Genomic DNA, 14,747 nt, shown 5'->3' on the forward strand with positions numbered 1-14,747 from the left:
TGCTGCATGTTATATTTTGGCCTATTGATTGGCTTTGACAAATCTTATATCATTGTGAGATGCTCCTGGGGGATGAATAAAGAAAAATAAAATAAAATATTCATTTACTTAATACGGCCTGGATAAGGCTGGAGATAATACGATATTAGCTACTGCCCCGATTGAGCATTAAATGTGTATCTTGAAGATACGCGGGAAACCCTTCTTGCACATACCGTGGGTCGTAAAAATGTCGGATTTAAATCGGTAAATTTTTGAGAAATACAGAAGAAATTAGTGAAAAGCATAGGTTATTACATACTCAATTTGTTTAAATAATGTGGCTGAACTACTACACCAGTTACACTTATTGACACTGAAACGATATTAATTTTAAAAAAAGCTTTAAGAGCAGCTAATAATATTTTAGAGGAACCAATTGTCATTAGAATTTTGTTTGGCTTAACACCCAACAAACTTGTTTCAGAGCATTTGCCCACTTGCAAAATGATAGAGAATAAGCGACTAGTTCGCTGTTAGTTTCGTATTCCATAATTTATATCGTCTTCCGAAACGTATCCTTGCGTATCATGGCTTTTACGCTCCTTTTAGTACAGCGGCCTTCGCACGTTGTTTTCCTGCGAGCACGAAAGGTAATCTGCCGCGCCGTTAGCAATTCCCATATTAAAACTGGGCGATGAATGGAAAATGTGTGATTTTCATCTATAGTAATGGAAAAAAAGCATTGATTCCGCTGCTTGTGACGTTATCACAATCAACTCGAACGCAATGACAACTGTCGCGCTTTGTTTAGAGCTACAGCTGTTCGCAGAATGCCGCTTGTGTATCAATGCGCGTTGTGATCTTGACTGAAGCGGTATTTCTGTCAGGCGGCAGCACTATCGCTTAGCAGTGCCGCAGTAGCCGTTGTGGCTGGCGTTGGCAGGTTAGGGATTTTCTCTGAGCTCTTGCTCAGCTGCTATTGTTCGTGTGCGACAAAGTTATCTTTTCGGAGTTATTTTACGTGACGCGTTCGTGTGCTGACGCGTCGCGCCGAAAAGTAATTGGCGCAAGACGAGCTCCAAGTACTGAGGAGAGTTTGAGAAAGTTTCTGTGACTACGTAACAGAAAGCACGAGAGAACAAAAGCTGGCAGCCATTGCTGTGGGGATCTGCTCAGTCGCAGTGTAGAAACTGGAGTTTTGGGGACTGGCGAAATATCCCCCCTTTAAAATTTTGTGGTGAACATAATTCGTGACAAAATTGGACTGTGTTAAACAAATTTAAAATGGCGCAGCAACCCACAAGCAGTGCAGTTAGAGCCCTTGCGCTTGAATACAAGAGCTTACAGGAAGAACCAGTCGAAGGCTTCAGGGTGAAACTTGTTAGAGAAGAAAATATGTTCGAATGGGAAGTTGCGATATTTGGACCCCCAGAGACTCTTTATCAGGGTGGATACTTCAAGGTGAGTAGTGCTGCGATCATAACATTGAACTACAGTGTGTTTTTCAGATATTAGTCTGCAGTCAGCTTGTACATTTGTTTAGACATTTATTACTACGTGGTACAGAGAATAATATGGTTAAGGAAACCTGAATACGGAAGTTGTTCACAGTGGCTTCTAACAGCACCATTAATCGTATAAAATAGTGTTCTTATAATTTCGAAGGAAAAGAGTAAAGGATTCAATTATTTGTTGCTGAAAGGCTTACATTTTACCGAACGTTCTGTTGACTTAGGGGCGGTCACATGGTTTCTGACGTACATTGAAGTTTCATTATTATTTCAGAACAATGCACATCGGTTTTCTTTTGCATCGTATGCACTTCAGGGTAAGAAGAGAGTGCGTTTCTTATGTTACGCTGATGTGACTCGTTGCCAATAGATATTTGGTGTATCAAGTTAATATTTTGTTGAAACTCTACTTTTGAGACGCAGTGGAAATTCGTAACACGCGGTCATCGTAATTTAGGCTTTGCGTGCTTCCTGTAATTGACTGTAGTCGATTGCAGAATTCACTGCTGCAGAGGTCATGACCGATTATATTCTCACCCTTGTCCAATACGAGTTTGTCCCATCTGTAATGACTTCGGTGGACGTTTAATAATAACTATTTTTCCTTGGAAAAAGAACACGGCCGATTTCCTTCCTCGATCTGAACTTATGCTCCGTCGCTAATGACCACGACGTCGACCAAACGTTAAACCACAATCTTGTTTATTTAATGCCGTGTTATCAAGAACTAGTCAGTAAGATTTGATTAGGTTCGTGACCTTAATTTTCTTTAAAAAATTTTAATAGTTTAGGAACTATCACTTCTAATAAGCAAAGTATTGTTATGACAACCCAGCGGTCAATTGCACGGAGAACGCAGTGATACGTATATAATACGTCCACTTTCCCATAATGAACTGACGAATGTACAAGAAATACAAACAAGAGCAGAGGTAGAATATTTTGATAATTTCCCCTTTGTGTACATTTTCCAGTTCGCTAAATATATTTCTGCCCATTACATATTTATATTCCAAGGTACCTTACCAGAATCAGGAGCTCTTCGCTGATGAATTCTCACAGTGTAGTGCTTTAATCGACTGCTGACACTAATGAACTGTAGAATGTAGATCTCTCATTATGTTATATAAATTACGCTGTAAGGGAAGACGAGGGATTTGATACATCATAAACACCACTGAATGGTTCACCTGCAGCTTAAAATTACCGTTACAGTAGCATTTCATTTGGTGATCATCCGAGACAATAAAATAGTTTGAAGCATTCTGACAATCCTGCAGACTGCCATAAATAACTAATTTTACAGTACGAGGAAAAAAAAGTAAAGAGCGTTAAAAACCTCATAGGTATACAAAGGTAAAATAAATTGGCTTGGACTTGTATTTGCAATTCAGTGTGTAGTAACTTACAGAGGCTTGTGGACAACAACGAAGGATTTTTCAGTATGTGAAATATACAGTCAACTGATTGCATTGCAAGGGTATCTTTATTCGAAAGAAAGACGCGTAAATAACCTAACGTTAAAATTGTAAACACAAGTGATGAGCTAAAGAGCTCAAATCAAAAAGTAGAAAATATGGAATAAAGTCCTCCTTGGAAACAGTTCATCCATTTGTTGACTCACTTTAACTGATTCCTTCTGTGAAACCACTACTGGTCCCACCAAAAGTCCTGGATCCTTGGTAATGGTTTCTTTCTTAGGGTTGACTCACAGGAACAGTGAGTTAACAACAGTCATTGGACTAAAGTGGTATGTTAAGGCCAGCAGTGGCTAAACCAAATTGTTAGATTTAATTAATAGGCTGTGATGGGATCTCATTTAAACATGTCTAATGTCTGCCTTTATAACAACCCGTACCTGTTTAACAATATTATTGTTGGCAGGGAGGACTTTATTCTATATTGAATACTTTGACTTGAGCTCCCGAGCTCATTATGTATGTTTACAATTTTAGCATCAAGTAATTTATGTGACTTTCTTTCTTGAGAAGATACTCTTTATGGTACTGAAAATTTGTCAATGTTTTTACAGCAAACTTGTGCAACCAGTTGGCTGTGTATTTCATATATTGAAAACTGTTGCTGTTTGCCATTCTTGAAATTGTGTTTGTTGATATTTGTCATAAGTTGTTATTGTTTGAAGTTTGGGAATTAAACACTTGTTTAGATGTGACAGCCACCATGAAAGTAAACATCCACTGAGTGTGGCACACAGAAGAGAAATTGGAACAATCAAAATGACTTAACAGATACTGTTTTTTACACTACAACATTAAAACATACATATGATTCTGCAATGGTAGTACCAGTTTGTTGTGTATGCCACAGTATCATTGTTTATAAAAATGTGTTGTCATACCCTTATTTGTGTGTTTACAGAAACATGTTCATGCTCTTTATTTTTTACTTTGCATTGTAATTTATGAACAAATCCTACATGAAATTAGTTTTTTCATTTCATCCCTGTAAATTTTTCCTGCCTTTCTCAGAAATTGGTGACATTAAGAAATAACACACAGAATAGTGATAAGAGCACCAACCATTTCTGCACATCATCTTTACAGTTCCCCTGTGTAGTACTTTGCAAATTGTTTCCTGCCACATTCATTTTTGTTCTTGGATATTGTTTCAAAATGACATGTCTTGAATTGATACCTATATCTCTTCAGAAAGAAATCTGACACTAGTTGTTTGCGAGGAAGTTCATAATTCTCAGATTGTCGGGTTTTGTTTCAACGATAGTGACAGTGTAACTAAAATTTGTACACCTAAGAAAAAATTTAGTGTTGAAAAATGGGTTTACATGTTGTAACAATAAAATTACTGAGAACTGCACAATTAAAATTGAGATGTATGCTTCCTTTAAAAAGAACTTCAACTGAGTTGTTACTTCTTGCTTCTTAAATATTTTAGAGAAGTGAGTTTTCAGCTTGAAAGTAGCAAATATAGGAGTTAATTCCTTCCTAGCAACATTTGGTAAAGTCTGCTTACCACCATTCAACCCTGTTTCACCTGCCACAAATTGTGGAAAATTGTGTCCTTTGGAAATAGAGGTCCATTGGTCCAGTAAATAGAGGAAGCGTCACTCTAGAGGTTAAAATAAAGTAATTTAAAAAAATCTACGATAAGGATGGCAGTTCAGACTAGGTATTGCCACCTGTCTCTCCTTCTCACCCCTTACCATTTTCTGGAATTATTTGCCAAAAAACTAGTCTTCTTCACAATTTATTTCAATCAAACTTTTCTGCAGTAGCCTCCAGATGAGTTTCAGCTGTTTTGTAGAAAAGGTGAGGCTGCATGGTCTCTCTGTGATATGCTTAGAAGCTTCCTTCACCCCCCCCCTTTTTTGGTATATTATGTGATTCTCACTTTTGTTTTTAAGTAAACAACAACAACAACATTCTGCTTCACATTGTTATTTTATGATACGTTTAGTGGATTTCAACAGCTTTTTTTCAATGTTTAACTTTCAAGATAGAGAATGTTCGACAATTGTCGAGGGAGGTAGACAAGCTGCAGGAGTTGCAAAAAATAATGAATTTAGTAGGTGAGCTGTAAAGATTTTGGTATAATAGGCAGCATCATGCACGGACACACACAATTTGCGACTGGTATAGATCATTTCCACACACAAACTGCACTATGTACTGTGTTCACTGTTTATGTTGATAGTACTAGGATTAAATGAAGTGACTCAGTGATAATTGGCATTGGAGTCTTATTTTGGAGACGTGAGATGAATAATTTTTACTTTGGGTTGTTTTTTATTTGGATTTGATGTTTTCCTATGGCACTGAAGCAAATATTTTAAGAGTTTCATAAAGGAATCACACCTCTTCTCTTTTTGCAAATTTGCTGATGTACGGCCCCTAATGCCATTAGAGTAATACGTGAATGACTGTTACCATGTCTGTGTTTTTCCCGTGACTGTATTTTCACATCATAATGCCCTTCAGATATGCATGCATGTCTGAAGGAACAGACATTGTTCTGACGATTACAGCTGCCTCAGTAGGCTAAAATAACAATGAAATATTGGTTCTCTGTGTGTGAGAATGAAAAAATGTTCAAAAGTAAGTGTTGTGAACTTTGTGAAATGTGGAAGTTTCGTTAGGTCCTGGAGATGTTAAGTCGACTGCTCGCGATAAGCAGGAAATCCGCGTTTAGTCACAAGCCGCTGACTTCAATCCAAATTTGTAAAATTCTAATCCATTTAACATCAGTGTAAGCTATTACGCTCTTCCTTTTTAGAACTTGCTTATGTACGGATGCAAAAGATCTATTTGCAACATAAACTGAACACAAGGTAAGCTGCCATTATATAGATTAGCTGTTAGGCTTCCCAGTAAGATTCTATAATCTAAGAAAAAAAGGAAGGAAGGACTGTTTCTGTTCGTTTCATTCAGTTGATTGCGCCATTTAAAATCTATTACTTAGTGCAAGAAATGGACAATGCTAATGTAGTTTCTTTTTCGTTCACTTTGAAAGATTATTAATAGGCACTTTCTCGCCCACACAGTTGATCCCAGTTGATGGCCGTTGTGTGGGAAGGTATGGAACAACATATTTTTCAGAACCTGGATAACTGTTAGCCGCCCGCATCTCGTGGTCGTGCGGTAGCGTTCTCGCTTCCCACGCCCGGGTTCCCGGGTTCGATTCCCGGCGGGGTCAGGGATTTTCTCTGCCTCGTGATAGCTGGGTGTTGTGTGATGTCCTTAGGTTAGTTAGGTTTAAGTAGTTCTAAGTTCTAGGGGACTGATGACCATAGATGTTAAGTCCCATAGTGCTCAGAGCCATTTTAACTGTTAGCCTAACGTATGTAACATGAATGAAAAACAGATAATCGCTGAATTCGGAGGGTACAGTATCTTATATAGTTAAGATGATGCGTGAAGATAGAAAATCAACAGCCACTTGCTCACTCTTGAGATGAGTAAAAACATACACGAAAATAAATTTGCCGTGCGTATTTTTGGTTGCTGGGTGAAGCGACAAGTAAGTTACAGCCTTAAAGAGTACCTTGCGAATGCGGTAGTTGGTACGCGTATGTTATCGGCCTTGTCGAGACTGGCTCGGTGCTGTCTTGTGCCATCCGTGCAGCGGGCCGTCCCGTTAATACTAGTACATTGGCCGCGTGCCAGGTGACGGCGGTACGACCCGCCTGCGTGACTGATACAGAATAATATGATTCTTCGTTATAAATTTCCACATCGAAATTGGAGTAAGTCAAGCCTTCAGCTTACATACGAGCAACGCCCATTCTGTTATTTTTTCGACATTTACTTCCCTTTACGGTTTTTGAGACATATTTTCTTATTTCGTCGCCGGCCGAAGTGGCCGTGCGGTTAAAGGCGCTGCAGCCTGGAACTGCAGGACCGCTACGGTCGCAGGTTCGAATCCTGCCTCGGGCATGGATGTTTGTGATGTCATTAGGTTTGTTAGGTTTAACTAGTTCTAAGTTCTAGGGGACTAATGACCTCAGCAGTTGACTCCCATAGTGCTCAGAGCCATTTGAACCATTTCTTATTTCGTCAGTAATGCGCTACCTACTGCGTTTCCGTTTTTGTACAAGCCTAGTGCTCGCTTAATTAATTTTTTGCAATTTTTGTCAGTATTACTGTAGCAATTTTTTAAAAATCTTTTATAAACACTTTTGAAATAACATTACTTTTATTTAGAATCATATTTTATAATAATACGCGTCATGCAAATCAATTCTTTTTAGAAAATGCGGTAATCGTTGACCGCTTTACCGTAGGCCATAGTTACAGAAACACAAAAAAGAAAATTTTAAAGTCATAAAAGACAGAAAACTGCTACTAACCAACATAAAAACGCACATTCTTCATGACATCGAACTGTACAAAACGTTATGGAGCTATGCCATACCACAGAAGCTAAATATTCAAAATGAATTTTTTTTAAAGTAACGTAACAGTAACACATGAGTAGTTTCTATTGAAACAATATTTCTTAATGTGTCTTATTTTGGTCTTCCATTCTACCCTCTCAGGACTGATGTTTCCACAGGCGCATGGGAAAAAACACACGTTTTGTAGGTGTCATGTCTAATCAGTGGTAAGTTTACAACTGTACCTTAAGAAGTGCAGGTCCAGCAATAAGGTACTAAAAATGCTCTTGCCGTCACAGCCAAAACTTGCGATGTATATACTGATGGCAACCCAAGAAAATCGACGATTCTTCTACCTTTCTAGTATTCATTCTCAGCGACCTTTATAAAAATTCAGCAGGCTGGTCCAAGAAAATGGCCTCTTATGTTAAGAGGACGGCGAAGTTACCTGTCTTAAAATCCAATTTTGACTTTTCATTGGTTTTAATGAGTTCAGGTGGATACAAGGATAGATTTTTTGCAAGGTCGCTTGCCTATTTGAGTACGCGTTCAAAATGGAGTAAAATCTTTTATTCTCAGTGTTGCTTTCTCCATTCACAGCCTTCGAGAACCTAACATTCTAATCATCTATACTGCGTCTGACGCGATAATTGAGTCATACGCATAGTGGTAGGGAAATAGGTTTAGTTTAGCAGTGTGTATGGAATATGAAATGGCCTTCGTCTTATCCTTCTTGGAACTTTTGCATTAGCGTACACTGAAGTACTATCATTCGTTAGCCTTGCACTGAAAAGATGTTCACTTGGGAGGGTAGTGAGAATACATCGATTGAATTATGCTGCCGTATGACACCTATTCTCTCTTCATGCTGCTTGCCATAATGACTTTTACTATAGCAAACTGATAACCATGAAATCTCAATTTGCACATATTGCTGTTCGGTGTATTAGTTGTTACATAACTGACAAACTGCACAAATTGGCGTGAAGGGCAAAGGTCCCGAGTTCGAGTCTCGGTCCGGCAGGGGAAGTTTTATATCAGAGCACACTCCGCTGCAGAGTGAAAATCTCATTCTGAGAACTCTTTTCGGTTTCCCTGTTTTAGATGGTGCCTTCAGTGATATCAGACAGTTTTTTCAACGTTGGATTTTCATTTCTAGTGAACTTGACAATGATGAAACCTTACTCTCAAAGCTTCCTGAGTGATATCTTTTATTTGAGTGGCTGAGTACAGCATGTTTCAACATACACCTTCGATGACGATCAGAATTCCAGATTGTGAAAGGACTCCGTGATCTTCGAACACCTGGTTCTTGATTGCAACTCTGCTTTAATAACGTGATGATAAAACCGCCGTTCATTGCCTGTTACATTTCTCATCCACAGAGACGCGCCAATTTTGAAGTTTCAGGGCATTCTGTGGCAGACTTTACTAGAGGGGCGTTGTGCATCACGGAGAAGTTACCACCGAAATGTCGAGAGAGCATTTTCTGGGAAGAGCCGGACAACATATTACTTCCATATACATCTCTAGAAATAATCATAATGAGAAATTAGAGCGAATACAGATGTTTACCGACAGTCCTTTTCCCCACGCACCATTCACGAGTGAAGCAGGTAATGGAGGATCAGTTAGTGATACCAAAATTACCCGCCGCCACTCACCATTAGGTGGCTTACGGAGTATGATGTAGTTACTCAACACTAAGAAATCCTTGCCGCTCTCAAGGAATTTGGTATCCCAAAATGAGTACAACTTACTGACATTAATGTAGTCGTACGCCATAGTATTAATAGCTGGTTCTTACTACCTTGAGGATTTCCTATCTTTTGTGATATACTCCAGCCTCTCTCACATAATCAACGATTATCATCGAAACTGAATTTGCCACTCTGAAGCTCTCTGAAACTTGTAGACAAGGTAAAGTGAAGAGTACAGTCTTGATGCAGAGGAGATTTCCTCGAAAGTCGTCCACCTCCCACAAAAAAATCTTTCTTTTTCTTTCAGTGGTGAGAAATGTTTTCCTCTTCGCTGACCAGACTTCTAAAGTAAATGTAATAGGAACAACAAAACCCTTATTTGCAGTAAATGTTTGAATAGGATCACATCTTTTAAACGAACTTGGTAATTGTAAAGTGTTTATAGCCTTTCGTATGCGATAGAGGCCTATCTAGTTACCTCCATTTGGGACCATATAAAACTTAGGCCCTCACTTCTTAGGCAATACTGAGACTCTGTATGTTATCACCTCTCATTATACATGCTTAGACTTGCTGTCTTGCCGGTCAGAGTGGCCGGGCGGTTCTAGGCGCTTCACTCTTAGGTTTAAGTAGTTCTAAGTTCTAGGGGACTGATGACCTCAGATGTTAAGTCCAACAATGCTCGGAGCCATTTGAACCATTTTGAACTTGCTAGTCTTCTTGTAAACATTAATTCCTTACCCAAATGATACACTGACTTCCTTGTTGAATCATCTTGTAATTCTGCATAATATTCATAGATGAGGCGTCAGAATTTTTATCGATTTCCAATATACAAGAAGCGTCCTTTTCGCCTACAGTTGACAAATTTACAATCGAAGTTTCACTGACGTCTTTCGGGTTCCTGGAAGGACTTTCCTTTGACTCGTTTCCTGACCTGTGTGCTGTCTAATACATAGTTGTTGAAGCCATTGTACAATATGTTTTCGATGAGTATAAAAACTTCGTTCTGGCATAAACGTTGTACAGTTGTATAAAACCAAACCACTTTCCCATCTCAAATTGTTTGAACAAATCATCGCTACTCCTTTAGTCATTGTTCATGGTTCGCAGTCCTTACTTCCATCCGTCTCGATATAATGTTTATGAAGTCTGACAGGAACTCTGCACCGGGTCGACGTTCTCGGACAACTTAGCAATATGCTGTGCAAGCCACATCCGCGGAAGGGTTTCGTTTTTCTCATCGTGCCTTACCAAACACATTCTTGCTCTTCGTCGTTTCTTACATGTAGGTTAGTGCGGCCGTTCCACTTCGTGAAGAATAGCAACGCGTGTCAGCGTTTGAATGGCTGGCATAGCTTTTGTTTAGAGTTGCGTGCTACACGCGAATGAGACGACGGAAGATTAGGGCGTGTATTGTATTGTTCTGATGGTTCCTGAATATCATGTGCCACTAACTAGTTAGGTGATGAATTACGTACTAGGCACGACAAAGAGCTCTATGGTTTGTGCCTAGAGCCCTTTGAGAATGAAAACGTCAGTCTGTAGTGGAGTTAACGTAACGTTACGCTGGGTAACGGCTTTCGGTAATCAGAACTGTTCATGTGCACTGTGACATGTTGCTAAATTGCTCGCGTAAAATATACCCTTGGAAATAAGACATTTCATGACCCGTTTCGTGATGGACCGTCACTCTGTATAGTCCTGTTTTGTTGCCAATTTATGAATTCCTGGAATACAAGGCAGGGAGTAAACCAGAAGCAACACAAACTCTAGTCAAGTCTGCATAATAGTTGTAGACGCCGCGAAAAACAAAACTATTGCGGAAACAGTAGGATTAGAGTAAGTTAGGCCAGCCTGCACTGATTTCCACGATGTCCCTAAACGTTTCAGGCGAAAAAGGTCGTGATTTTTTTCGAAAAACGTAAGGCACTCCTTTCCTGGTCCACTTTCCTCGTTGAAAATAGGTGTTAATTTTGTTTGGTTAGTTGCTTTTTAACTTGAATTGAATAAGTCTTTTTCTTTCTTTGCTCAGTTCGTTGCGTGCCTTAAGCAATAGATGCACGCTATTCGCTCCACATAGCTGAAGGTATTGCATCAGACATACACTACGGAACATGTCGGGGACCACATCGTATGTGATATTAAAGGGAGTGAGTGATCTTTTCGAACTCCCGTAGCACCCCACTTCATTTTTCTTGGCTATTTGTTTTTTGGAGACCTACACTACAGCACAGAGCATAGAATGATCCTTTGCGAATCAGAAAGTTCGACCAACCCAAGAGTGGTTCCGCGCTGGAATAATGACAGTTGGTTTGTTTGGTAGACGGTTTAGCCTGTTTGTATTTTGTTTTCCAGCACATTTCTTTGTCGCTCAAGCAATATCTAAGGGTTTTTACCGTTTCTCCGTTAAGATTTAAAGTCTTAGAGAGCAAGGACAGAGATGCACTAGCTCAGTTGGAGACAGGAGAAAACAAAATGCGAAAAGGGAAATGAGAATACACGAATCACAAAAATCAAGATTTTACTTCCCACTCATTCAGCTTACATAATTATTCCCGTTCGGCATTTCAGAACATACATATATACGTACACAATATGTTTAATATTCTAATTTCACACTTGGTATCACGTCACGCAAGTCTTTCAGACCACTTCTAAAAGCGTGGAGCGAACAGTTATCCACAATATATCTTATTGTCTGTTGTTCAGCATCACGCAAACGGGTGGCACGTCACAACCTCCCTACTTTTTCAAGATGTGGCTATATTTCCCTCGTCCCGTTCGGATGCTGTTGTCTTGACTATTCGTAATGGGGAAGATCAAACTCTGTGCAGGCTTCGTAGTTTTGTTTTGAATTAGGTGAGTGTTCTGTGTGAATGTCCATTCTAGCGTTTTTTCCACTTCAGTGACATTGAAAACGTTTCTGATCTGAAGATCGATCCATGGTGGCATGCGTGACTTCTGAGATGCGGAGGAACAGTATTACTTCAAAGACCCCAGGTTAGACTCAATTATGTTCATTTTGACGAAGATGCTTTTAAACTTGTTTGAACTAATGCGGACCTTAATGTAGGCTGGGAAGTACTTCGTGAAAGCGCAGTTTACTCCGATCAAGAAACTACAAAGTAGTCCAGCCTCGATAAGTGATGTTTCTGATACATATCGACAAAATATGTCGATAGTTGCGGACTATTTATTTATATACGAATAAAATAACAATTAGCGCGTTATCTGGGCGTGAAACAGCTATCAGATTCTGCTGCTGGATTTTCGTCCACTTGCATTAGTGTGAGCGCTGTGTTAAATTTAGCTGTGTCTGCTGTTGGGATGTGAGAGCGAAGAAGAAATCAATAACAATTCTGTTTCTAGGCGTGCATTCCAGCTTTATTTGTGACTCTGCATAAATGTAATGACACCGTAAGAGTGCAGTGCCCCAAGCCATTGCAAGAAAGACGTGAAGATTATACAGGGTGAAAAGTATTTAAACCGACAAACTCTGGGAGGTTATAGGGGACATCAAAACAAATATTTTTCCCTAATGTCATTTTTTCCTCCGAGGATTATTTAAACCGTTGGAAGCCGTATTACGCTCTTCAGTTGTAGGCAACTGCTGTCCACCAGTGTAGTAGTGCATTGTCTCTGTTTACTAATGGAGCGATACACTTGGCGTGAGTACACTGATATGGTTGGTGAGTACTACAAAGCGCACCACAACGGACGAGCTGCACAGTGGGTTTATCAACAACAATATCCTAATCGCCGTATCCCGCATCATACGACCTTTGATGCTGTGTACCAACGCCTGCGTGAGACCAGGTCATTTAACAGATTACCTGGACAGGTATGCCGTCGCACGGTAAGAACGCTGCCGGCCGAAGTGGCCGTGCGGTTAAAGGCGCTGCAGTCTGGAACCGCAAGACCGCTACGGTCGCAGGTTCGAATCCTGCCTCGGGCATGGATGTTTGTGATGTCCTTAGGTTAGTTAGGTTTAACTAGTTCTAAGTTCTAGAGGACTAATGACCTCAGCAGTTGAATCCCATAGTGCTCAGAGCCATTTGAACCATTTGGTAAGAACGCTGCAATTTGAGGAAGCTGTCTTGCAGCATGTGGAGTCGGATTCTTCAACCAGCACTCTTGCAATTGCACGTAATATGGGGACGAATCAAACGAATGTAAGAACAGTCCTTCGAGAGCAATTGTTAGGTCCATTTCACTTACAGCGTGTTCACAGCTTGGAACCAGCTGATTATCCACCCAAAGCACAGTTTTCGCAGTTGTATCTGGAACAGTGTGAAATGCATCCTACATTTCCATCCTCTGTGTTTACCGATGAAGCAACGTTCGGGCGTGATGGGAGTCTTCAACATGCACAATTCATATGTGTGGAGTGAGGATAACCCACATGCCACAATTACTAGCGCTCATCAAGTGCGGTTCTTCGTTAATGTGTGGGTCGGTGTTGTTGGAGACTGTTTAATTGGTCCATATCTGCTATCTAGTTGTTGTCTCTTGGTCATAAAAAAATGGAAAAGTGTTAGTTGGTTTAATTAATCTGCCGCCAGAGAAATCTTCCTCTACCGGTTTAAATACTCCTCGTGGGAAAAAATGACATTCGGGAAAAATATTTGTTTTGATGTCCCCTACAACCTCCCAGAGTTGTCGGTTTAAATACTTTTCACCCTGTAATATAGGTTGCAGTTCGTATGCAGAGATGGTTTGAAGAGGCTTGTACAGGAAAGAATAACGTAGAGAGCTGCATGAAAGCAGTCTTCGGACTGAAGACCACCACCACCACCACCACCATAACAATAAATAGTATATGTAATAACACTGGGTCCCAAGACGAATGGGCAATATTGAGGGATATGAGAGAAACAATCATTAGAAGCGAAAATGTCCAGTAAACATGGGCTCCAAAATTTATACCTTAAGAACTATGAGCATTTGATCATCTTGGCTTCTGTGAAACATCTCTTCTTCTGAGCAAATGCTCATACCTCTTATGGAATACATTGTAGAGCCGGTTTTTACTTGACTTTTCTGTTTTGAATGGTCGTTTCTGTCATATCCCTGAATATTGACCATTTCCCATGGGACTCCATTTATAACTCGTTGAACATAATCGTTAAATATTGTCAATTTGCGGGATCCAATCGCTTAAACGCCTTCAGGTGTCAGTAGAGATTGTAAACGACTATGTCCCATGACCACCTACACTTCTGCAAACCACTTCGACCAGCAGTTGCAGATTTTAAACGGTGCAGTTGTTAACAGAGGGCATGTGGAGCTGAGTTGAAATCCCATCATAATTTAGGTTTGCTCAGAATGCAACAAACCATGTCTGTTTTATTGCAGTGCCAAAGCGGCTCTTTGGTCTGACAAGACCATTGCTCCAGAGTTTAACAGCCGATTGTTAAGTTTTGCCGAGGGCAGACTCGGCGGTAACGGTAGGCGTATGCCTATAAACCGTGTCGATCGCGATAATCGTTTCTTTCCCTCTTTCTGTATCTCATTTATGAAACAGCCTTTCAGCGTGTGGCAATGCATTTAAACTGAAAATTCCTCATATTTTTCCTCCTTTTCCTATGCAGCTGTTCCCAGGAGCAGCATTAGATTCATCTCACTGAATCGTCATTATGTTTCTTTACCGTGTAAAGCACAAAAGCTCGGGAGGCGACTGGAATACAAACCTTAATAAGA

The 14,747-nt window shown here is 40.0% G+C and overlaps 1 protein-coding gene across 1 annotated transcript in view; it reads left to right on the forward strand.

The window, feature by feature from the left end:
- The first annotated feature begins 873 nt into the window (after window positions 1–873).
- LOC126262619 (ubiquitin-conjugating enzyme E2 R2) overlaps window positions 874–14,747 on the forward strand; it is a 93,312-nt gene continuing 79,438 nt past the window's right edge. The window contains exon 1 of the mRNA XM_049959375.1: window positions 874–1,443. Within this exon, the coding sequence (XP_049815332.1) occupies window positions 1,267–1,443 (177 nt within the window). The 5' untranslated portion in view covers window positions 874–1,266. The remainder of the gene's footprint in view (window positions 1,444–14,747) is intronic.

The sequence above is a fragment of the Schistocerca nitens genome, chromosome 6 (genome assembly GCF_023898315.1).
Source record: "Schistocerca nitens isolate TAMUIC-IGC-003100 chromosome 6, iqSchNite1.1, whole genome shotgun sequence".
Taxonomy (NCBI): Eukaryota; Metazoa; Arthropoda; class Insecta; order Orthoptera; family Acrididae; genus Schistocerca; species Schistocerca nitens.